The sequence below is a fragment of the Nyctereutes procyonoides genome, unplaced genomic scaffold, assembly GCF_905146905.1.
Source record: "Nyctereutes procyonoides isolate TBG_1078 unplaced genomic scaffold, NYPRO_anot_genome, whole genome shotgun sequence".
NCBI classification, from domain to species: Eukaryota; Metazoa; Chordata; class Mammalia; order Carnivora; family Canidae; genus Nyctereutes; species Nyctereutes procyonoides.
In genome coordinates, this window is record NW_026575136.1 from 4,310,881 (window position 1) to 4,337,683 (window position 26,803).

General features: G+C 35.8%; 1 protein-coding gene across 1 annotated transcript in view; it reads right to left on the reverse strand.

The window, feature by feature from the left end:
- LOC129495604 (low-density lipoprotein receptor-related protein 1B) overlaps positions 1-26,803 on the reverse strand; it is a 1,831,349-nt gene that overhangs the window by 453,388 nt on the left and 1,351,158 nt on the right. Inside the window, exons 36-37 of the mRNA XM_055303278.1 lie at positions 4,862-4,996; positions 4,157-4,286 (exon numbers count right to left, since the gene is read on the reverse strand). Of these exons, the coding sequence (XP_055159253.1) occupies positions 4,157-4,286; positions 4,862-4,996 (265 nt within the window). The remainder of the gene's footprint in view (positions 1-4,156; positions 4,287-4,861; positions 4,997-26,803) is intronic.

Consider the following 26,803-nt stretch of genomic DNA (forward strand, 5'->3'; position numbering starts at 1 on the left):
ATCAAGTTTTCTCTATTGAGAATATAATGATTTATTGCTTGATTATAAATTATAATTTAAAAAGAGATTTTTAAAATACCATCATATTGGAAGAGTATATTTTTATTTTCAAGTTTATGAGTGTGATGTAGACATCAATTTAGTCATGTGTTATATTGTTGGAATTAAACAAAAGCACCCTCTCCCTTCACAATCTTAATATGCAATGGCGTAAATCCATGGTCACATGGTTGTAGCCAAGGGGCTCTACAGAGGAAGGGGGAAGTTGCAACCAACTCAAAATTATTTTATAACCTCCTCTCCTATTTTTTTTCCAGTATTTTCTCATTATGGCTTATTCTCTCTTTAACATACAGTTATAACCTTTAAATTTTCAGTGCAATTTAATCCTGAAACTGTTAAAACTGTTTTCTTGAATACTTAATATTTTTGGTTAAGTTTCATGTTCACAAAATTATGTGCATATGTGCAATATATAGCGCACAGACATACATGTACATATAATGCAGTACAATTTTGGAGTTTCGAAAAACTTGACTCTCCCAAATATCAACTTGATAGCAGAGTAATTACTCAAAATAGCTAACTCAGTTTCCTTATCTGTTAAATGGAGGAAATAATACCACTCTAGGTTTGCTGTAAGCTTTTAAACAGAGTAAAAGGGGAATAGGAATAGAATTCCTGGTATATTGGATATAGGGTATATGAGAGAGACACCAAAGATCATACCAAGCATTTTGACACAAGCAACCGAAATAATAGAACTGGCAGCAACTAATGGAGGCTTCATAATTGTGAAGAAAGATGCAGTTCATCTGCTAAGGTTAAGATTTCTGGTGGATCTTCTTTTGATTACCTAGTGCTACTAGAAAAACCCTCCAAACATAAAGGCTTAAAACAATAACTTAATTGCTTCTGCATTTGCAATTTGATCAAAGCTCAGCAGGAACAACTCATTCCTTCTTCATATTCACTGTGATGCCACCAAGTCTGAGGTGACATAACAGTTAGAGGCTAGACTCATTTAGGTTCACTCACTCAACAGATCCAACAATTGGTGCTGGCTCTCAGCTCAGACCTTAGCTAGGGTTCTTGGCTGGAACACCTATACTGGCCCCTTCATGGCTTCCTCGTAGCAGAGTGGCTGGCTTCTAAGAATGCCTCAGGAGAATTATGTTGAAATTTTGTTTTCTTTTATGATATATCCTCAGATTTTACATAGTATCAGTTCCATAATAGCCATAGACCTACTAAAATTCAAGCATATGGAAAAGATGCTCCACTTCGCTGTTTGGAAGAGTCAATGTCACATTTTAAGAAGAGCATGTGGAACGGCAGATATTATTGTAATCACCTTGGAAAATAAAATCTGTCACAGATCTGTAATTGAACATGTTGAAAAAGTAGTACATAAAAACATAAGAATCTAGAGTTTAGAGTGAGGTGTGATCTGGCTATCAACATTTTAAAGTCTTTAACATTTAGGTGGGATGAAACTACCAAAGAGAATAACACCAGACTGAGCCCTGGGGAACTCCAACATTAAGGTGTCAAGAGAAAAAGAACTAAGAAAGGAGAGTGTATTGGAATGACTACTGAAATGGAAAAATCAAGAGATTGGTTTCCTTCTTTCTCATAAGGTCTCTATGAAATTCACCTCCACAAGATCTGCCCTATTAATAGAAATTGAGTCTCTTGAGAAACTGAGTTTGCTGTATATACTGTTTCACCTGGGACCTTATACCAGTCCATGAGATAAAACATAATTCATCTAAATATGTCAAAATAATATCTTCCCTTTCTTTGGCTAACTCTTTTCCCCTGGTTACATTCCCATTTCTGGATTACATGTCCATCCTTAGATTAGTCAATCTAAGATATTTCTGGCTAACAGATATCAAACGAATTGACATAAAGATGTTTCTCTTCCCAAATATGATCTGGCAAGGAATAGGTGTTTTATCTTCTCCCCCTTCTCCTTAAGTGTAGACATACTCCCAATGATATATCAGATGTGTTGTAACATCAATTCTAAAATAGAAAATAGCCTAGTAAAGATAACAGTTGAAAAAGATAGAAAGAAAAACTCCTATAGACTTATGCTCTAAATTTTTGCCTCCAAGAGCATTCTTAACCAATGAAGATTTCTTAACTTTTACATTGTAATCTTAGCTTGAAATGTGACAAATTGTCAATGTTATTTCTTTCTCCTATATTAATCTTTTTGTTTCCTTGTTCACTATATTAATACAATGACTTAATTTTATGGCATTTGTCAAGAAACTGAAGCAAATGATGATATTAGAAAAGCTACATACAACTTATAACAAATAAGAAAGTTTGCAAAGTTTCACGATAGTTGATTTGATGTTTACATAGATTGCCTTCATTCTAAATCGATGTTTTTACACTGTGTATCTAATATATCAGGGTTCACTTTTCTACCTCTCCAAAATGAAAAGGAGTTCAATCAACATAAAAATCTCCACCTTTTAAATACAAACAAGCAAAAAACTCTGAAGCCAAATTATACTAGCAATGAAAGAAAAACAATGGTGGCAAGTTATATAGAGTTTTATAGTAAGACTACTTCTAAATTATTGACTAAGAGAAAAGCAGTTATCAGTCAACAACTTATTCTTTACCAGCCAATGTACTAAGACCTGGAAATAGAGAAATGAACCAAACACACATGTCTATTCTCCTCATAGCACAGTGAAGAATGGAGACATCATCCAGTCCAGTGAAAATATAGAGCTACTAAACAAATAAATATAAGCAAATAAGCAAATATTAGTGCATGGAATTTATAAAAAATGAAAGTACTAGGTACTTTGGTGTCATAGAATAGAACAATCTAATCTGTTTACAAAGCCAGAGAAGGATAAATAAAATTTAGCAAACTAAATTCGTAAGGAAAGCACTGCCAATAAAGGAAAGAGGTTTTTCAAAGGATGGGAATAGAAAAGAATAAGAAATATCTGAAAATATTTTTAAAACTATATAGTCCAAGAGAGATTGACTGAGATATGAAAGAAACAACAGTAGGAGTTTGAGACTGAACATTTGCATAAGACCTGATTAAGAAAGATCACAATAGAGGAGCCTGGATGGATCACTTGGTTGAGCATCTGGCTCTTAATTTTGTCTCAGTTTGTGATCTCAGGGTCATGAGGTCAAGCCCCTCACTGAGCCCCACATGGAACTTACATTCAGTGCAGAGTCTGCTTGTCCCTCTCCCTCTGCTCCTCCCCTCACCCACTCACTCTCTCTGTAAAATAAATAAATGAATAAAATCTTAAAAAAAAAAAAGTATTACAAAAGAAATTTTGGGCTTTACACAAAAGTCAATAGGGATGGATCCCTTGAAAAGATCTAAGCAAGAATTATAGTAAAAGAAAAAAAGAATCACTGTAGCCCTTAATGATGTTAGGAGATGAACTGGGAAGTTATTGCAGTGTTGTATGTGTAAGATAACAGATTTAATTAGAGTGGAAGTTGCAAAGATGGAGATTGGTAGATTGGTAATATTGAGGAAGGAAATATTAACAGAACTTGATGGCAGATTGAATTCATTTCAATTTTAGATATGCACAATTAGAGTGCCTATGAAACATCCAAATGGAAAAATGGAGATGTCAAAAAGGTAGGTAGACATATTTATCTGGAACTCAAGGGAAAAAAAAATACAGAGGTTGGGATGAACATGTTTTGGCAATCATAGATTTATAAATGGAAACTGAAGCCTTAGAAATATTGAAGAAGAGGTTGGATACCAATCATTCAGCAAATAAGTGAGTATCCACTTTGTAAACAGTTGTAGGGCAGAATTCAAATTGAGAACCTAGAAACATTTTAGTATACTTACTTGGATTTACACGTACATTAAAGAACTGCATAATAAATATGGCCCCATCAAATGTGTTCTGAAATATACATCACAGAGTTAAAATAAACTTTTTTTTTTTTGCTTAGGTAAAATATTGAATTTCATTTCAAACATTATAACCTGAAAATAAATATTAATATGGACATCCTTTTTTTAAATGAAACTTAAGAAAACTCACTTAAAACTCAAGATATATATATATATATATATATATATATATATATATATATATAAAACCCTCAAGATATATGTAAAGCTTAAAATTACCCTTTTTCTGGGTGCACAGCAATAGATCTTGGTTGATCCAGGCCTTGGGAAATAATTACATAACGGAAAGAACCATTGAGTCTTGCAACTTCAATTAAGTTGAAACCATGATCTGTCCAATATATGTTACCTAGGAGAAATACAGATATGTTTATAACATGGTTGTAAGAAAAAAATTATTAATTTGTTATGGCTAAAATTAACTTTCTGAACATTCACATAAAATCAAGAAATCATTTACTTCCTATATTTCTTAATGTGTACATTTTCTAACCAGAAATCTGTAAATAAACTAATATGCAAATACTTCCTAATCTCACATATCTGTAGTTTAAACCATATACTGATACACTTATATGCTAAAAATAAGTTGAAACTTCTCTCACCTAAAGGAGGGATCTATTTTAACTTTCTACTGACTCCAGGCAAAAGAGAACTTCTAACACTTTTGTTTACCTGCCTCACAGTTCCCAGGAGATTTGGGCATAGTTAACACTACATACTCTACTTTTGCATAAAAACACTTGTCTAAAGGCTCAAAAGCATTAGAAAGAATGAAGCCAAGAGCAAAAGAAACTATTTATCCCTGTGGCTAGAAGTACAAAAAAAAAATTGTTATGATTTGGAAACAGAATTTTTATGAAGGAGATTGAGACCCTAACAAAATAGGTGAGAAACGAGAACAGAAAAAGCCATGGATTATACCAGCAATCCAGTCAATAGCTATCCCCTCCACTCTTCCCAAGCCATTGGTAATGATATCTTCTTTCCAAGTCTGATCTCTTTTAGCTCGGCTAATTTTATTGAAGCCCATGTCTGTCCAGTAGATGGTATCATTTTCTATGGGTAAGACAGAAAGAAAAAAAACAAAAAACAAAAAAACACACACATACACTATAAAAGGTATCAATATATGCATTAGGATTACATTGCATTAGTATTTGGGGGTTATCATTCTGGGTATACCAGGCTATAAATATTCTTCAGGACAATTTATTAACACAAATAGCAAGAAAGATGTTAAAACAACATGAAAGAACCTAGTCAAACGGCTTTTGAAAAGTACTTTTGAAATATACATGGAAATGACCTATCACATCCTTGATTATTTTTTCTTCATTTTCTTACTCATTTTAACTCAATAAATACTTATCTCACATTATTTTGCAACCTTGATATCAAACCATGCTATTTTGGACCACGGTTTTTCTCTTCACACCTATATCTGTGTCTGAGTTCTCTAAGTAAAAAAAAAAAAAAAAAAGAAAATACTATTGGAGATAATCAACAAAGTCTCAAAGTAGAGAGAGAATGGAAAGAAACATAAGGGTATTTCAACTATATTGAGAGTGTTTTAAGCATAAGGTCATTCAAAATGTATAAAGCTTTAAAAATGCCTTAGCATCCAATTATTCCTTCTGAGGTACTAGTTTCCCAAATGTCAACTACAAACTCCTTACATTATTTTTCAAACTCTCATTGTACAAATGGGCTTAAGAATACTTGAAAAATGGCTCTATGCTATTGTAGAGTCTTTAAATAACAGTGCTTTTTGAATATTTGAATGAAAAATGTGTCTAAAGATTATAAATGAAATATATTATATGTGCATGCATATGCATAAAGGGTAGCAATTATAGACCAATGATTTTAAATATAGCCACCAGAAAGACACTGGGGACAAATCATTAAATAATAAATTTGCCACCAACTAAGTAAGTTTTCGTGTTGTGACCTATGTGGCCATTTGAAGAACAAATCCTTTAAGGCCAATATAATTTCCCTCTGGCACAGTGACAGACTATGGAAATAAAGAAAAAGCAATTAGTATAATAAAGCCATTTATCAGTAAGTTTTGAGATTCCATTTCAAATAAAATATAGTCTAAATTCTTTTGCCTAATTGGAAAAAGATTCCAAAACCCCCTTGTTCGCAAGGATAGTAAGTCAAATATATAATTGTTTGAAGCAGAATAGATACCATTTTCAAATATATATCTGGAAAGCAAGAACTTGCTTGATTTTTCCAATTCTTTAAAAGTATTAGTTAACATGTTTCATTTTGAAAGACTGAATCGATGAACAACAAAAAGTATTATTTTTGCATCAATACTAAGCATTATGCCAAATTCAAACCTCTTTTGCAGATATCTAACTACCATATATCTAACTACCTATTTTGATTCTCCACTTGTATGGAGAGAAGGCAATCTACATATACAAAAGACAAATTCTGGATTTCTACCTGAAACATTCTTCTCTTGCAGTCTTCCACGTAACAATTCCACATGCCATGATGATATATGATGGATGGCATCTCCAAATTTTGTTTCTTGAGCTAAAAACTTCTTATTATCCTTGATTACTTTTTCTCAAACTTCACATCTAATCCAAAACTACTATTAACTCTTGCCTGAAGTACAGTGGACTCTTGAACAACCTGAATGTGAACTATGCAAGTCCACTTATACACATATTTTTTCAATAAATATATTGAACAATATTGATATGTCACTGATGATTTATCTTGTAAGCCAATGACACAAACTTGCAGTGTCAATAAACTCAGCAAAGTACTGCAAGTGTATTTCTCATATGATTTTCTTCATAACATTTTCTTTTCCTAGCTTGCTTTATTGTAAGAATACAGTATTTAATATCTAGAATATACATACAAAATATGGGTTAATCAACCGTTTATGTTATCGCTAAGGCTTCTAGTCAGTTCGGCTATTAGTAGTTAAGTTCTGGGAGAGTCAAAAGTTATATGCAGATTTTCATACTGCACAGAGGTCAGTGCCTCTAACCCCTGCATTGTCCAAGATCAATTATATTGCAAATAGTTTTCTAACTTATTGCCCAGCTTCACTTCTGCCTCCATATTCCCCTTTCCTCCCCAGTCGATTCTCTACTTAGGGACCATTGTTAGAAAGTAAACAAGATCATTTCTCTCTTCTCCACTCAAACTCTCTAATCATTTGCCATCTCATCCAAGGTAAAATTGAAATTCTTTCCCATGAACTTCATGATCTACCCATATCCTTCAACCCTCTCTTACCTGACGTCCTTCCACTATCCCCCTCACTCATCATCTTTGGTAACGGACCTCCCTCTTCCTAACACAAACCAAACACTAACAGTCTAAGGTACTTTACATTACTCTTTCTGTTTGGAAGCTCTTTCCTCAGGTACTTGCACACCTCCATCTTACCTCAAATATCATCCCTTCTTATTAAAACTTTCCCTGACCACTCTATAAAAAAAAATTATTTCCTTGCCATGCTCTTCACCCCTTACCAAACCTATTTTTGTACATAACATTTATTACTGTTGAACCCATTATGTATGTGTTGGCTTGTTTCTTCAGTGTCTGTCTGTCTTATCTCATGGAAATGTAATCTCTGTGAGGGTTGGAACTTTATTTTGTTCAGTGCTTTATCCCTGGCACTTGGAATGATAATGCCTGACACACAGTAAGTTCAAAGTAAACATCTGGTGAATAAATGAATGAATGTGTTATGCTATCCAAAGACTGGCTGGAAAGAGGTACAGGGAAGACACAGCTTTTGCCATGAGAAGCTTTATAAGCTTAATAAAGAGAAGGTATGCACATGAAAAAAAGTGACTAACAATTCACAATCGTGTACCATGAGCAGCATAAGTAGTACAGGCAAGTAATTTTGTAAGAGTTCAAAGAAAACATTTATGATAATCTTCACAATTTTTAGGAAAAAAATACCCTATTTTGTATGAGAAACTTAGTTTTGTGTTACTGTATTATACCTCTGCCAGCCTGCAAAATCCTATTCCATATAACTAGGAAACATTCTTTCTATACCACTACATCTTGCATAAACTTTTGTTATATGGAGCTGAAATTGGGGCTCTGCATTTCTTCTTAGAAACAGACTGTGAGAATGGTGCCCGAATGGTTCAGTTGGCTAGTGTCCAATTCTTGATTTCAGCTCAGGTCAGGATATCAGAGTCCTGGAGTCCAGCAAACATTAGGCTCTGGAGTGCACTTAGAATCTTTTCTCCCTCTCCCTTTGCCCCTATCCCACTCTTGCTCATTCTGTGTAAATAAATGAATAAAATCTTCAAGAAAAGAGAAAGAAACCGACTGTCAGATAATTCATATGGAGGGATGGCAACTGACCCAACTTTTACCAATGTGGTCACATGTGTAGTAGACACTTCATGAATATTCATTTTTTTGGATAATAGACTAATTTGTAATGCTGAAGATACCTCTAAGTGGTCAAATCCACTAACTCAAAGCACTGAGGAACTGAGAAGTTTCCTTGTAACATTTCTACTAGGTATATTTGGGAGATTAGTGAGCAAATAAATCATGTGGTGATGCAGTAAGGAGGACCAAAAAACAGAAGAATTAAAATAGTCATTCATATCCAAATCCCTTTCTTAGCAATTCTTTCACATACATACTTCATACTTACACACTCTTAAGTGGATTAGGTTCACTAATATATAGGAATATGTTTAAAAAAAACAATATTTTTTCTGATATCTGGGAATATCTGCAAATAAGCATAAATTATGTCAAGAATGTTTTAATTAGGAATAAAATCAGGCTGAAAGTTTATAACAAACTACAAAAATACAAAAGGAAATACATATAAATATAGAAAGGAAAGACTATCATAACTGTGTTCTGTTACTTATTCCAAAATATGATTTTTTTAACTTTATCTTTATTTAACAGGTACTCAAAGAATATTTAGTATGTGCTAAAAATTATTATAGGCTTAGGAGTTAATGGTGAACATGATGGACAGTCCTTGTAGTCATGGAGTTCACTTCTGGAATTAAATTAAAAATAAACCTACCTTAATAGGTAGGTCCAGGAATCTGTTTCTCCATTTACAAAGGCTGCCTTAAGGCATGCAATTCATTAATTCTCTTGTTTAGTTAAGATAATGGCCTCCAAACATTCCATTCTAAAGCTTTGACACACATAATGGTTACCTCTAGCCCAAACCCTATTTTTTGTTCTTTCAGAAATCACTTTGTAATCTTTGGGAAGAAGAGACTTTCTCATAACACTTCTACATTTTCTAATCATCATACATCTCAATGCTGTATTTTGTTTCTGGTCTGTGTCAGTCATTCCAATTCAAACACTGGATTCAGTCCTTTTCACTGATCCACTTCCTAGAATCCCACCCACACATAAAATACAAATAGTACAACAGAAATTATGGAAGCATGGGATTGGGAGATAAAAAAACTTCAAACTTAACATTAGATACCTTATACTAAAAAATGCTCTGGTCATAGCCACAAGAGCTGGTTTTTCAGTTACAATCCTGGCCTCACACCTCGTCTTCCACACCTTTTCCTCCCATCTCAATTTATCATTCCATTCCCTTTCAGATTACTCAGTGTCCAAAAAGAAACTCTCTATACCTATTGTCCCCAACCTCAGTAACAGGTGTGCCTTTACACAATTTAAATTCAATAGTTCTCAAATGGCTGCCCATTAGAATTGCTTAGAGAAGTTTAAAAAAAAAAAAATATTGAAGGTAGGGGCTCACCTTAGAGATTTTAAATTGCTTAGTCTGGGATAGTGTGCTCGTTGAGAATTATTGGCTAACTCATCAAAAGTACAGATAAGAAGAAAAACATTTGTTATTTAATAGGATCCAAGATTTTCTGAAGGAGATTGCTACTGTAAAATGCTATCCCACCCCCACTACCATTTCATTGCTATTAATAGCTCACTACTAAAGGGATTTTCAAAGAGAAAAGAGGAGGAGAATAGCCTGACACCATTTCCAGAATACCACATTTGGGATTTTTTTTTTATCTCCAGTTGGAAATCTTTAAATTGGGAAAAAAAAAAAAAATATATATATATATATATGTGTGTGTGTGTGTGTGTGTGTGTTTAAATTTGTTCAGTTGCTTCTGATGAGACAGGGAAACTGAAGGGAACCCTTTAAAAAAAAGCTGTTTCTTTTTTTTTTTCCTCTTTTTTCCTTTGCTCCAGTTTCTATTCTGCACCCCCATCCCATTCTACACATGCCTTGTAATGCAAATAGCGTACTACTTCCTTGTAAGGGACAGAGACAATGCAATGTTTGGAGTCTTCCAGCACAATAAATAACATCTAAAGAGTGACTGGGCAGGGCCTTGATAGATGTTCTCCAAGACCACTGACTCTAAGCACCTTGACACCAAGACTTCTGGCTTCAGGGAATGAGCGATTTATGAAAGACACTTGGACCCTGTCCTTGTTCTCACCAGTTCCTGGATCCCAATCACTAGTAAAAACCCCAGATCCCAAGCAAAGAAGGGACTCCCTCTTTTTCTTTATGAGTCCCCCTGACACTCAGCTCATCTGTATCTGCTCTCTCTATATCTTCAATAAACTCTGCTTTCACTTCCAACTGGCTCATGTTTGAGTTCCACCTTGGATGGTCCTGCAGGAACCCCTCCAGGTCCTTGGACCTGGCCTACCTGCAACTTTGGTATGCCATTGGCCCCAGATCTTGTAAGAATCACTGTTCTTCAATCTATGCCTGAATCAAGCTAAATCAAAAGGCAGCTCAAGGAAATTACTTTATGTGGATTCTTCTCCATTCTCAATAAACTGGCTTTTTATTGAACTATGTGTGATATGTCCTCTGCCCCATGAATGTATGTATGTACTATTTGCTTTATTCTTTTCTTTTATACAGACATTATGAGCCCTGAAATCGACAGCATTCCTATCTTTGAACTGATTATTAGAAATACCAAAATTGTATTTGCTGCTAACTTTCAGCAAAAATACAGAATTTTACAGCATACAGTTTATATCTAGCTTAATGTTATTATTTTTTTTTCCCTTTTTTTCCTTAGGACTCATTCCCTCACATCTTGTTTATCTTACTGCCATTCCCACATTTTTGAAAGTACATACAGTAATGTTTAGAATAAGATAAGATATATATGTGTCAAAAAAAAAAAAAGATTATTTATTTATTTATTTATTTGAGGGAAAGACTGAGAATGAGAGAGAGAGCATGCACAGAGGAAGATAGAGAAGCAAACTCCCCACTGAGCAGAGAGACTGATGTGGGGCTTGGTCCCAGAATCTCAGTGTCATGACCTGAGCTGAAGGCTAATACTTAACTGAATGAGCCACTCAGGTGCCCCAGAGATACACATGTTTTTTAACTTCTCAAATCATACGTTATACATTAAATGACATTAGAGTTAGCTATACACACTGTAGGGAAAGGCTAAACACCAAACAAATCAAGATAGTGTAAGAAAATGTTAAAATAGTGACTTTTGCTTATTTTTCCTCATCTTTTAAGAATTTCTAGTTTAGTGTGTACTTAATATAGTAAATATATTCTTTACAAGTAAATAAAAAAGTAATAAATAAAAACACTGGTATTTTCAGTCAAAATCTTTTCTTGTTTAAGCAGTAGTTATACGATAAAAAAAGAAAGGTCTGCTACTACTAGCATGCCTGCTACTTTCCAGGAACACCCCATTTTTGACACACTCAGTGTCATGGCACACCAGTTGAAACCACAGGAGCAGACTGTGAGTGCTACAGAAATCGAGAGGAAAGCAAGGTGCATCAAGGTCATCAGAAAAAACCTCAGGGAAGAAGTGAGGCTTTCACTGATCCTTGAAGACTGGATAGCACTTGGATTAGCATTTGGAGAAATGATCAACATAGTTGACAGAAACCTAGTTGGGATAAAGAACTAATTTAATAAATGCAGTCATTTTCACAACAATAGGATGGACAATAAGAGCATTTCAAGTAGATTTGGGAGCAAAAACTATGATGACAGCCTGTGCTGAATTCATCAGATATCTAGGTACAGATACAAATTAAGTTCTATTTTCTATTCTTTTCCAACTTTGAAAGCATTTCTTTAAACATTTTGCAGGTTAATAAGGACCCAAGTTCTCGATATTTCATATTAAAAGGATTCGATAATAAAGTGCTAATGAATTACATTTGTTTCTTTCATTTTGAGAAAGGCAAATCAATACAAACGCTAATGGGCAATTTTCTTAGAGCAACAAATCACTAAAGAACTCCATCCTTGTGAGTAAATAAAATAAAATCTGCAGACTTCAAAGGTTTTAGATATCTTAATCCCCTTAAGGTACAATGTTATGAAACCTTAGATAATGTACATTCTCTTTTAAATTACTCCTTTATCAAATAAGAAATACATGCCCCTCTAGCTTTTGTGTCCTGAATGGAATTTGCATTAAACACACTTATTATAAAAGCAATTCCATTTTCAGGTTTTGAACTGTTTCCTTCTCAGTGTAACAAAAAGAATCTTTCACATTTTCTTAAGCATTCACTGTTTTTTCTCTTCAAAGCAATTACACCGTGCTGTTTTTCACATGCATTAAGTTAGTCCTCACAGCCCTTGCGTTCCTAATTTTGACTTTCAGGTAGCATATGAGAACTAAAATGTGCTGTCACAGTCTCATTGGCTTCAGATAGAAGAGGACCAATTGCAGCTCCAAAGAGAAATTGTTTTAATTTATTCTGTTTTAGATTTTCAAAGGTAAGCTATAAAATTGAGACAGCATGTTGAATAGATATGTCTTCAAGGGACACCTACTCAGGCATTTTTTCAGGAAACTATCAACCCATTTCAAAAAACGATGCCATCTGATTTCACTTTTATTTTTGAATAAGGAAAGACAAAAATATTATTCCTCTAATGTTTCGTTTCTTTGTTATGCCTTGAATTAGTAAATCAGACAAAGATGGAGTGTATACCTTAAAAACAAAGGCTTTCTCAGCAAATATATTTGCGTATATATACATTTTTTTCATCATCACCTCTGATGAAAAAATACCTTAAGAAGTTTACAGAAGAGAGGAATGTAACATAATAACTAAAGGCTTGGGTACCATGCTCTAAATCGAAAATCTCAGCTGGACTTCTTAGTGGCTCTATGACAAGCACAAGTTACTTAAAATTCCTATTGAGTTTCCCAGTATGTAAACAGGTAATAATAGAGATGCCATGAGGATTAAATAAATCAGTCTTTGTCTAGTACATAATATAATAAAGCATCAACTATTAAAATTTAAAAACACAAAGCATATGATATAATAAAATAAAAACTGTAACAACTAATCCATTTGGTAATTTTATATGCTTTTGAAGTTTTATTGTGGTCTTCATTTAACATATAATTGTTTTTATAAATTTAAAACTATAGATAAAATATTTCGGTATTTTATTTGCAAAAAGAAAAATCTAATCTCATTCAAGGAAATAACAAAGGTAGAAAATCAAAAATAATTAGACTTTGCTGTTTATTTCCACTCACCATCTAAGAATTTTTATATTAAAATTTAACATTGATTTGGAAGCACAGTGGCATCTTATATTTTCAGAAAGGCAAAGTTTAATATAAGGGAAGGGAGAAGAAATGTGTGGGAAGTATCAGAAAGGGAGACAGAACATAAAGACTTCTAACTCTGGGAAATGAACTAGGGGTGGTGGAGGGGGAGGAGGGCGGGGGGTGGGGTGAATGGGTGACGGGCACTGAGGGGGACACTTGACGGGATGAGCACTGGGTGTTATTCTGTATGTTGGTAAATTGAACACCAATAAAAATTAATTTATTAAAAAAAAAAGAAAGGCAAAGTTAAATTTCTATGAAGTTACACAGATATTGATTCTACTTGAAATTGTCAGTGTCTGCTGTACTTAAGGGTAGGCCAAAATATATATACATTTTTCCCCCCAGAACAGAAAGAAGTTGTTATTAACACTATTAAGAAATCAATAAAAATTTTTCCCAATTGGTGTTCTAAATGCTTATGTGTATCATTTAAATCATAGATGAAAAGAAGATATAAGAATCTTATTATAGGGTAGCCCTGGTGGCATGGCGGTTTAGCGCCACCTGCAGCCCAGGGTGTGATCCTGGAGACCCGGGATCAAGTCCCACGTCAGGCTCCCTGCATAGAGCCTACTTCTCCCTCTGCCTGTGTCTCTGCCTCTCTCTTTCTCTGTGTGTGTCTCTCATGAATAAATACATAAAATCTTTAAAAAAAAGAATCTTATTATACAATTATTTTCTAGTTTAATGTCACTATTGAATCATAGGCAACATGACAATAAAACAGTCTATAAATGTGCCCTGCTTGGGTTTTCAGAAATAATGATTCATTTTATGAACAAATCCTTGCTAAAAATAGAAAAAAAATATATAAATCGATAATTTTTATTGAGTGCTATATGCATTATAGGAGATACAAAATTGACCAAGAACCCTCTTTCAATCTTCGTGGAGAAGCAATCACCCTCTTCTAAGTACTTGGTAGCCATACACGTTACCCATCTTTCCTTAGTGAATTGCAATTGTTTCTTGACCTATAATGGGAGTACATTTTAAAAGAAAGCTATGTATTCTCCTCCTAGTTAGCTCCACAGAAGCCAGTGTAATACTTTGGGCTGCATAGATACAAAAGCTCACCGAATGAATGATCAAGTATGAGTCAAATTCAATGTCAGAAAATAAACCCATCAGAGCTACTCTCAATCTCCTTCTTTACCTGTGCTCTCTCATTTGATGAAAGGGACAAAATTCATCACCCAAACTAAAGAGTTGAGAGTTATCCTTGACTCTTTCTGCATCTATTTACCTTATCCCCACATTCGATCGATTACTAAGTTCTGCATGTTTTTAACTGCTTCTTCTACTTCTTTTTTTCTTTAGTCTGCTTATAGCACTATGGTTTTATTCAGGTCCTCACCATCTTTCTTCTGAGTTATTGTGACATCTTCCTAAATGGTCTACCTTCCTATAATTTTATTCTCCTCAAACTCATTCTTACAATGATCAAGGTAATTTAGCTAAACTGCAAACCATATCTTATCACTGTTCATGTTTCTAGGTTTCTCATGACCCTAAGATGAAGTTTAGATTCCTTAGTAAGTCATATAAAGCCACCTATGATCAAAAGTAGCCTCCAAACATTTTTGTTGAGTAAAACAATTAAAATATCCATCCTTAATATATACATATTTATGTATTTTTTCATCCCTTATACATATACACATACATGAAACATGCATGATATAAGTTTTTAGAGAAACAAGGAAAAGTAAATCAAACAGTTCTATTTTCTCCTAACTAACTTATTTAGTTACAGGATGTGTACCTTGTTTCCTTCTTGGAAAAGATTCAACCCAGGAGTACTTCTTTGGTTTTTGTCTATTATACCTTCCTTCCTCAATCTTGACTCTAGTAGAACTGCCCTGTTTGCAATCACCCTCACTCACTCTACACACATCAATCATATCATTTCTCCCTTCTATGCCTTTTCTCATGTCAGTTTCCTGAACCTCTTTCCCAAGAATCCATTATTCAGACATTAAGATTCATGCATTCCCCCCGCAGGAAGCCTTCTTGACTACCCCAGACTAGGTCATTGTCCACCTTGCTGCTCTCATAATAACTCATGCTTATCTCTAAGAACTGTACTTAACACAAAGTATTGCACAGCTCATTTTTTTTATGCACCATCCTTTCCAGTAGACTGAAATTGGTTTTTATTCATCTTGGATCCACTATGTCTATCTACAGCTTTCTGTATTTGATAACTGATAAGTGTTGATATACAATTAATACAAATAGAATCAAGTAAATGGTAAAAAAAAAAAAGTTATAGCAGAGTATTAGCTACACCCTCCAAAGAATGGTAAGATAAAATGTAATTGTCAGGAAGAAGTAATTTCAAAAGGTAGCAATAGTTTGGCCCATTATCAGACAGCAAAAGAATATGCATTGAGTGTCCAATTTATGAAACCATATATCCTCTCATAGGGCAAAATACTAAAATCAGGTGGCCGGATAAAACTATAGTAAGTAACATTTTATAATGTTTCATTATATATCAACTATAAGTTAAATGAGCAAAAGATGGTTCCAGAAAGTTTAAGTTCAAGAATCAGAGCACTTTTTGAAATCCTAAATGTTTAAAATTAAGACATTTGAAAAGTTATATACAAAAATATATAGCATTCATCTCATACTGTTTAGCAACACTCCATAGTGCAATTATATGATGTCTTAGATTTCCTTGAATTAGATGAGACAATCAGATAATGAACTGAAACAGGTGATGGAACACATGGAGTGTTCATCATACTCTACTCTCTACCCTTTTATATATATTTCAAAGTTTCCATCGTGAAAGCTTAAAAAGTGCTCCAACAGATTGAAAAGAATTTCTCCTTTTGTCATTCCTAATCAAATTCAGAAGGTTTAATGGTAATAAAATATATAAATAATCTCCAATCTTTAACATAACTTGAATGACACTCTCCATATCCTACCCATGCCGGAAACTAAGAAACTCCAACAATTTCAACAAAATTTTACCTGAACTGTACTATATTAACCACAAAATTACCCCCAACCCCCCTCAAAGAAAAATCCTTGATACAAAGAAAGTATTTACTTGAGCCAGTCTTTGGAGGGTACATACTAGACATAGTGATATTCTTGGTCTCAGCAGAATTAGCAACAGGTTTGCTAAAAACATAGAGTCTTAAAGGAGTAAAGGCAAGAGGGTGATTTTTCACTTGAATTAGACTATCCTAATGCTGATAAAAGATTAAAGATAGGCTAGGATAAAATTAAAAAAAATAAAAGATCCCCATTTCACCTTACATTATCAGGTAAATTAAGAGATATAATTTAATATAAAAATCATAATTAGGAATACCTGGACATTTTTAAAAATGTAATATATCCCAGAGAGATAAAGACAAGATTCCTCATGCTATATTCATTCAGCGAGAATACAAATGAAATAGTTTTAGAAAGTTTGTGATACAACATCTTAAGAAGGGTAGATCAAGGACAAAGACTTGTTCTGAAGTAGCTAACTTGAAATGTTTTCCATTATCAAAGTAGACATATAACAATTCTTTCTATATACATATGCTGTGTATGTATGTGTTTTTGTGTGTGTGTGTGTGTGATTTGTGCATATTCTTTCCTCCTGCTACATTGCCTTGAACTCCAAGCCTCTTTGATTTTAAAAGAAAAACAGTGACAGACTGGTAGATAAACAAATATATGAATCTACAAAAGGAAACTCTAATCCTTCAGGAAGTCTAGTGAGTGGACCTGCCCTCTTCCATTGGGACTTCAGATTGAGTCAATGCACACCATAAAACTTTATTTATGGGGACACCTGGGTAGCTCAATGGTTGAGCATCTGCGTTTGGCTCAGGGCATGATCCCAGAACCGGGATAAATCCCACATTGGGCTCCCTATGTGTCTGCCTCTCTCTCTATTTGTGTCTCTCATGAATAAATAAATAAATCTTTTTTAAAAAAGACTTTATTTATTATAATATATCAAGCAAAACATTCACTCCTGTTCAGCACTCAAGCATCATTCAGTCTCCTACTAGATATTGGCAAAATAGACTGATTTACCATTTCTCTCCTTAGCCATGTGTGTTGCCCTATAAGCCTACCAAAGATAAGAGTGTTGAATTTATGGACCACCCATTGATGACATTAATATCCCTCCATGTCCCCAGGTATGTCCTGGTGTTTGAATGGCCAGGTTTAACTTTGACATCTTTCAGGAGATGTTTCAGCAATCTGCTCACAGCTGACAGGGGGGAAAAAGCCTCTTACCAGTTTCCAAGGATTGTCAGGGCCTACTAAAAATGATCTTTTAGTGAAGAGCAAGAGGGAGTACTCTCTTCTACCTTTTCTGCTTTCCTAGAAGGAAGCTTATGCACACATATGGTGCCCTGATGTTTGTGTCTGCTGCGCTGAGGACATCTCTTGACCACCTGGCTCTATTGGCCAAGGACGCTTGTGATCCTGTTCCATGTGACTATCAAATGAGGAAGCAACTATAGAAAACAGGATGGACATTTATCAAAAATTAAAAATAGAACAACCATATGACCTGGCAATTCCACTCTGAGTTTTTATCTCAAGAAAACAAAAAGGCTAACTCAAAAAAGGTATATGTACCCCCATGTTCCTTGAAGTACTATATATATAATAGCTAATGGAAATAACCTAAGTGCCCATCAGTGGGTGAATGGAGAAAAAAACATGTAATATATGGACTATTATATACTATATATCTTAAATAAAGTCTTTATATAAAAGATGTGATATATGAACTAATATATACTATATTTGTATATATGATGGACTATGACTCAGCTATAAAAAAAAATGAAATCCTGCCATTTGCAACAAAATGAATTGGACCTTGAGGGCATTATGTTAAATGAAAGGTCAGAGATGACAAATAACAAATATTATATAATTTCTCTTATATGTGAAATCTAGAAAGAAAAGAAATAAAGAAGTAAAAAAGGAAGGAAGAAAAGTTAGGGGGGGATCCCTGGGTGGCGCAGCGGTTTGGCGCCTGTCTTTGGCCCAGGGCGCGATCCTGGAGACCCAGGATCGAATCCCATGTCGGGCTCCCGGTGCATGGAGCCTGCTTCTCCCTCTGCCTATGTCTCTGCCTCTCTCTCTCTCTCTGTGACTATCATAAATAAAAAAAAAAAAATTAAAAAAAAAAAGAAAAGTTAGGGGGAAACAAGATTGGATTCCCTTGGAGAATTTGAAGATAGATTGTTAAGAGAAGAGCAATGTGCTCAGAGATACATGAATGGGGATAGCACAGATGCTTTATTGTGGTAAATACAGAGATAACTATGTATTCTTGACTTAATGAAGCATCTCAGCTTGCCTGTATAGTTTTCTAGCAAGTAAATTTTATAATTTTCTCAGGAGAAAAAAAAGAGATTGTAATGAGAATCTAGGAAAGGGAAAGATTATATCCATTTGGAAAACTATACTTTGAAGAAGCTCTGAGAATATTACATAAGGGAACATGATGTCCATTGGAACATGAAAGAGTGACAGAAAATAGTCAGAAATCAGGTTTTAAAGCCTGTTTTGATTTGCATAAAACATCTAGTTTATTTGTTGTAATGAAAAGATGGCTTCAGTGCTAAGAATTTAGGATTTTATTTGATGATGATGATAATGATGATGGTGGTGGTGATGACACTGTCACAGCTAGGAGACCAACCATCATAATTTGCCCAGTATTCTGGTCTTAGCGCTATAAGTCTAATGTTCCAGGAAACCCCTCAGTACTAAAAATGAGCTTGTCAGGTCTCTAACTTTAGATTTTGTAACTGAAAAATGGGCCCAGCTGCTGTGTTCTGGATCTACCACCATGCTGTGTCAAGACTGCCCTTGGCTAATAACTGTGTGAGGCAGTGTTGTTATGGTAGTCCCACTCCTGGAACATGTGAAACTCCTCTGATGGGCAACTTTGGCTCCCCATCAGCCTTCCTGAAACTTTACTGAAACCACACCAGTCTAAGACATTTTCTACCCAACCCCCTTTCCTTCTATCTTTTGCATAAGTCAGACCTGCACTGTAGTCTTACAACTCTCCTCATTTCTTCTCACAAGTTGTTCTTCAATAAGAGTTTTGCATATCTAATCCTGTCTTGACTCTGTTTCCCAGAGGATCCAAACTAGTACAAATGGTGTAGGAGGAGCCTGAGAAAATAAATGGTAAGATGGGGCTATGGCTATGGTTTCATTTACATGTGGAATATAAGAAACAGCACAGAGAATCATAGGGAAAGGGAGAGAAAACTAAATGGGAAGTCATCAGATAAGGAGAAAATCCATGAGAGATTCTTAAACATAGGAAATAAACTGAGGGTTGCTGGGGGGAGGTGGGTAGGGGGATGGCATAATTGGGTGTTGGGTATTAAGGAAGGCATGTGATGCAATGAGCACTGGGTGTCATATGCAACTGATGAATTGCTGAGTACTAGTTTGAAACTAATAATGTGCTATATGTTGGCTAATTGAATTTTAATTAAAAAAAAAGATGGGGCTATAGGTCTGGCTCACTCTATACATAATAGACAAAGAGGACATGGCCCTGAGGACGCCTGGCACATGCACAGTTCTTGACACATAATGTTCAAGTACTATAATTTTCATGAAAAGTGACCTGAGAAATCTTGTTAAAAGAGAAATATCCTTAAAGGGCCAATGACTCATGCATTTGAAAAATATGGAAGAAACAATGACTACAAAGACATTAGAGTTGGCTAGTTACTGCTACATTGTAATGACACTCTAAGGAGGGATAATGAAAAACTGAGAGCTGTTCACAAGCAATTAAAACTAAATGTGAGGGTCGATATGGGGAAATTACAAAGTGACAGTGGAAGAGTAGACACAGCTAAGCAGCAAATAGAAACTATAATAGTTAGATATACAGAATTCCAGGGAAGTTTAAATGCTCAGAAAAGACAGGCCTGCTATACTAAAACCAGAGATCTGGTTGTTAAAACCTGGGACCCTGAAATATGGATGAGAATGGTGGATATTCCCAAAGGTGCTGGTCCTTGAACTATCCTGTTGGACTCAAAGTTTGCAAAGGTTGTCCAATTTCCCCTAGTAAAGGCTACCACCTTCCTTGTGCTGAAAGATGTTGCAGAAATACTTCATCTGCAAGGCAAAAGATATCTCCTTCCTCCAAAGCTATACTCACTTCTTCTGGTCGACAACTACAGTTAAATCTCAATACAACCTGGCTGGAGGGATTGCTGAACCTCATAAAGAAGAAAAGGGATCATACACAAAAGGAACTCTGAGGAATAGTTAGTATGATGACCAGGAGCCAGAGAAGTATCCCTGGAATTGGATTTTGAAGGTACTTGGTCAAGAGGGGCTAGAATATAAGATGAATAAGCAAGGATTCTTTTACATAGGAGCACTTTCCCAGTGTATTGATGGAATTTAACACTTTGGAAATAAGTCGGGAAGTAGGACACAATCTCTGTGAAGGTAGCTCTTAAGGCATGGAGAAATTATGCTATTCTCCATGCAGGAACATCTTGTGATGTTTCAAATAGTATGAGAAAAAATAAAGAACATGAGAAAAGAAAGTGGACATTGAGAAATAGATTTTTTAAAGAAAGAAAACCCACCAAGCGATCTCAGAGGACACACTCTTCCCCAAGGCTGATGGCAATATAGTAATGAGAGGGGCACCAGCACCACCAAGAAATTGCAGTATTGGGGAACTGGGGAGACTGAGAGCCACGAAGGATGCTACTCAACATTTATTACCCAAAAAAATACAATGGAGAAGCAGAAGCTAGAGGGTGGTTGTCCCACTAAAAGTCATGATGCTCTGCTCACATCTCTGACCCTAATTTTCATATCCAGAACCCACTGTTGAAAAAGTAGCCAAATCCCCCAAACCCTGCAACATTGTGGCAATTATACAACTATGATGATCCTTCTAGATCTTTCTTCAAAGGGACCTCCAAACATTCACTTGAGTTAGTTGATATTGGAGAAAGGGAAATATTTAGATATATTTATTATTAGACACAGTGTCTAAGCTGACATTGATACATCATCATTGATCCCTTGCAAAGGAGCTTATACAAGCTAGGTAATAACTGAAGTCCTGTCTAAATTCTGACTCACTGTTGCCCAATGAGTCCATAGACCCACCCAGGAGTCATTTTCTTAGTCCCAGAATATATAATTAAAATTGATATGCCTGGAAATTTGACAAACCTCAATGCTGGGTTTATTGTCTTTGGAATAAGTAAGAGCTATCGTAGTGGGAAAGGCCAAATGGATATCTCTAAAAATATGTTCTCTCTATCCCCTCCCTATCCAAACTGAATGGTCACCATTAAAGACAGGTAGTGGTCTCAATTATGCTTCTGCTTAATTTGCCAGTCTTGCCCCTGCAAAATGATTATGGCCTACCACAGTCTTAACCAAATGATAGCCCTAGTTGCAGCTGCTATGCTAGATGAGGTATATTACTAGAGAAGATTAAAAAGGCCTCAACCACGCAGTATACAGCCATTGATCTGGCAAATGCATTGCTTTCAATTTGATTTAAGAGGAAGATCAAAGAGAGTTTTATTCATATTTGATAGATGATAACATTCATTTATAGTTTTTCTTCAGGACTATGCTAATTTTCTTACCCTCAGTGAAAAAAAGCAAAAACAAAAATAAAAACAAAAGAAAACAAAAAAAACCTATTTAAACATAGTCTGAAGAGATCTGAAATCTGGACCAGTAGACATCCCAGAGAATATTACACTAACTTGTTACATCAAATACATCAAACTTCTCAATCAGAATGAACAAGTGGTGGCTAGGATGCTGGAAGCATTAGGAAAACGCACATGCTCCTGAGGGTTAGAGATAAATCGTATAAAAATTCAGCAACTTGCCATTTTAATGATGTCATTATGAGTCTAATGGTGAAAAAACATGCCAAAGTTGAGGAAAATGTTCAAGACAAATCATTGCATCTTGATATCACTCCTATAAAATAAGAACAGTACTTTGTAAGCCTCTTAGAATTCAGAAGATAACATAATCATTCCACACCAAAGATTATCACTGTAGCCTATTTCCTTGGTGACATGGAAAACTACTCACATTGAGCGTGATGCAGAGCAATAAGTGGCTCTGTTGTAGGTCTAGGCTGTGATGCAAGCAGCCCTGTCATTTGGGCCATATGATCCAGCAGACCTGAAGGGTGTCAGTGGTCAGAACAATATGTGGTATGCAGCTTATAGACAGACTTAACAGGAGGATCCCAACACAAGTCCTTAAGATTCTGCAGCAAGGCTATGACATCTGTGCCAGAGAATTACATAATCCTCTAAGAAAATTCTCTCTATATTATAGGTTTCTAGACCCTGAAAGAAAACAGAATGCCTGACCCTGAGGCTCCAAATAGCCATGCATCTGGAACTGCCCATCATGAGTTGTCCTCATGTCTATGTAGAGACTCCAATCAAGAAAAGAAGAGAGTGGGGATCCCTGGGTGGCTCAGCAGTTTAGCACCTGCCTTTGGCCCAGCGCGTGATCCTGGAGTCCCGGGATCGAGTCCCACATCGGGCTCCTGGCATGGAGCCTGCTTCTCCCTCCTCCTGTGTCTCTGCCCACCCCCCACGTCTATCATAAATAAATAAATAAATAAATAAATAAATAAATAAATAAATAAATAAATAAATAAATAAATCTTTAAAAAAAAAGAAAAGAAGAGAGAAAAAAAGTTAAGTTTGTTTTATAGATCACTTAGCTTAATATATGGGTAAAAGATAAACATGAATTACAGTTGCATTCAAGAGTAGGCCTCATAGTGAGTAGAAAGGGGGAAAATATCATCGCTATGGGCAGAATTGTGAGTAGTACGCCAAATTATTCACCTGTGTGAAAGAAGTAGCCTGAAATACTCAGGTATATAGTTCTGAAGCAGTGACCAGTGGCCAGTCTATATGGACATGGGACTGGAAAGATAATAATTGGAACATTAAAGATTAGTAGATCTAGAGTGAGGGCATGTGGATTGACATATGGGAGTGAACACAAAGTGCAGAGATCTTTGCATCACATCTTAGTTCCTATTAGAAAGCACCCACCACAAAAGAAGTATTGATAACCAAAATGCCTTAGTCTTTCAATGTAAGTCAAGCTTCCTCAGCCATCCTAGACTGGGTAAATGAACAAAGAGTTCATGGTGGCAGAAATATAGGTTCAATGATATGGATTTCCACTTACCAAGACCAATCTAGTTAATTTTCCCTCTGAACATCCAATTTACCAGCAATAGCAGAGTGAGCCCATGATAAGACACCATTCTTCAAGCATATCAACTGATCTCTTGGTGACAATGCAACTATGTCAGGCACCTTCCAACCTGGAAGTGTCAGTGGTTCATTCTCATGAATGCATTCTAGGTATTGACTTGCCTTTCTTACTGCAACCTGCAGCCAGCACCACTACACAAAAGCTTAGGAATCCCTATCCACAGGCATAAATTCTACACAATCTAGAATCTGCTCTAAGTATCCAGTTCACAGTGAAAAAGGTGTGAGAGTGGGCACATGAGCATGGGATCCACTGGTTAAATTATATACCACACCATCCAAAAGCAGATGGGGCCTCATAGAATTCTGGAACAATCTTTTAAAGACACAAAACATCAGGTGAGAAGCAACATTCTCAGGGTGCCATCATCACGTTATAGTATGTTAATTCAATTAGAGACCTCTAAATGGTTCTATAATCACCATTAGAGCAATTTAGGCTCTAGGGACTGGAAGATGAAGATGAAACAGTAGAGTCTCACTTTCATTCACTCTCAATGACCCATTAAAAGATTCTGTCCTTCTCTTCCCTGCAACTTTGGAGGGATTGGATTAGAGCTTCTGGTTTCTTTTTTTTTTTTCTTTTTTTTAAATTTTTTTTTTTAAATTTATGATAGTCACAGAGAGAGAGAGAGAGAGAGAGAGAGAGGCAGAGACAGAAGCAGGCTCCATGCACCGGGAGCCCGATGTGGGATTCGATCCCAGGTCTCCAGGATCGCGCCCCGGGCCAAAGGCAGGCGCCAAACCGCTGTGCCACCCAGGGATTCCCGAGCTTCTGGTTTCTAAAGAGGGTACACTTCTGCCAAAGAGCCATAAGCAAGGGTCCCACTGAACTACAAGCTTTGGCTCCTGTCAAGAGACTCTGAACTTTCTTGTGTCTATTATTACTACTACTAAGCAGGTTAAAAGAGGACTCACCATACTGGTATACATGACTGACCCTGAGCAGGATGAGGAGATAGGGCTGCTTTCACATAATGTGGCCAGGACAGGATATGTACAGAACTGAGTAGTCCACTTGGGACCCACCTACTTTTCTGCAAGGACACATGCAGCAACCCAAGTCTGAGAAGAGTTACCAAGGATTCAGTCCCCTCTGGAATTAAGGTTTGGGTCACAGATAAGCTACCTAGTCCTGTCAAAATGATAGTTGAGAATGAAAAGCAACTGGAATGGACAGTGGAAGAGGAGTAGGTGATTGTTGTGGCCTGAGATTAATCACAGCCATAAAGTCTATCAGTCCTACTAACCTCCCTCTTCTAAATTTCCCCACAAGGAGAGAGGCCTAAAGGAACTACAGAGTTGTTTCTAAAACCTGTGTAGACACAGATATATGTGGCAAAAGAGGTGCTCTTTGGCAGTCATGAATATGTACTTCTCAAATCTCTGCCTATGAAGAGCAGAACTGACCTAATCCACCACTGATACAAGGCCCTACTTGCAACAGGGTTCCCAGATGATGACTGAGTATGACATAAATACTGAGGCAGACACACTTCTGTGAAATGTACAACTAATCAAATGGCAACTTTGGCTCAAGAACTCACAATCAGCTTTGCTAAAAATGTCTTAGAATTGTACAACAGTCTAAAACTTATCCTATCCAAACTTCCTCCCCTAATTCCTCTCCAGCAGTCAACCTTATAACAAATTCCAACTCAATCACATCAGTCTCATCACCTTTATACTCAGAGACACTTTCCCCAATCAAGCTTGTACATGCCAAGATATGAATATTTCATATTCATATGAAAATGAATGATGAGAGAAGGGTGGAATCTCATGCCCCCGGCCTTTGTCAAAGAGTTCAAACTGGCACAAATAAAATGTTGTATCGATCTACACTATTATCTTCTGTACTGCTACAGTCTCCTCTTAGAAAAACAACACAATACAACACAAAACAAAACAAAATCTAAAACTTGGCAATTCAGGTCTGCCAATATACTGCATCACAGAAATGATGTGTAGTTAAATAGCACCTGTCCCGGTAGGTCATTTGTAGTATGGTCTGCCACAGTCAATCCCCTCAAGGTCTCTCTCTGTCTCTAACTATTCACACAGGAAATTTCTCTGGCCCCTGTATTCATTTGAGTTTGTGAGACTGGCCTAATACTCTAATAAACTAAGGTGCAAAGGTACCTTCTGAGAATGAGATTATAGGATGGGTTGAAGATTTAAAGTGACATAAAGTATGGCTACTGTAGAGGTGGAGATGGAGAAAGAAGACTGTAGGGTATACAGAGATTTGGGGATTTGCTAAGCAAGAATGTCAGAAGAGCACAGAGTGCAAAGATTTACAGTTCATTAATGAAATATCTGGCTGCAGAATACAGGCTCTGAAAAGAAGTAGAAAAAATACAGAATAAATACAATGAAATATAAGCAGATGGAGTCAAATCACTAAAAGCTGAAATAAGGACAAAGATTAGGTTCTGTGTGGGGTGATAAATACAGAGGTTTTGTGTAGAAACAGGTATTCCCATTTCTATCTACCTTCCTGGGAGATGAGATTAAATTCATACTTTTCCATTTGAACAAATAATTAATTCCAGATACTGAATTTCCTATAATGATTACTAAGTGTCCTCTCTAATAAAAATAGACATTTCAAATGGCTTTAGTAGTCATTTGCTATATAATATATTTAAATATTGTACTCGTTTGTTAGGGCTGCTGTAACAAATATAACAGATTGGATGGTTTACTTGCCAGGAATTTATTTTCTCACAGTTCTGGAGTCTGGGAAGTCTGAGATGGAGGTGTCAACAGGGATTGATTTCATTCTGAGGCCTCTCCCTTTGGCTTGTAGATAGCTGTCTTCTCCCTTTGTCTGTGTATGTTCCTTCCTCTGTGTCCCAACTTCCACTTTTTATAAGGACATTAATTATATTGGATTAAGGTCTAAC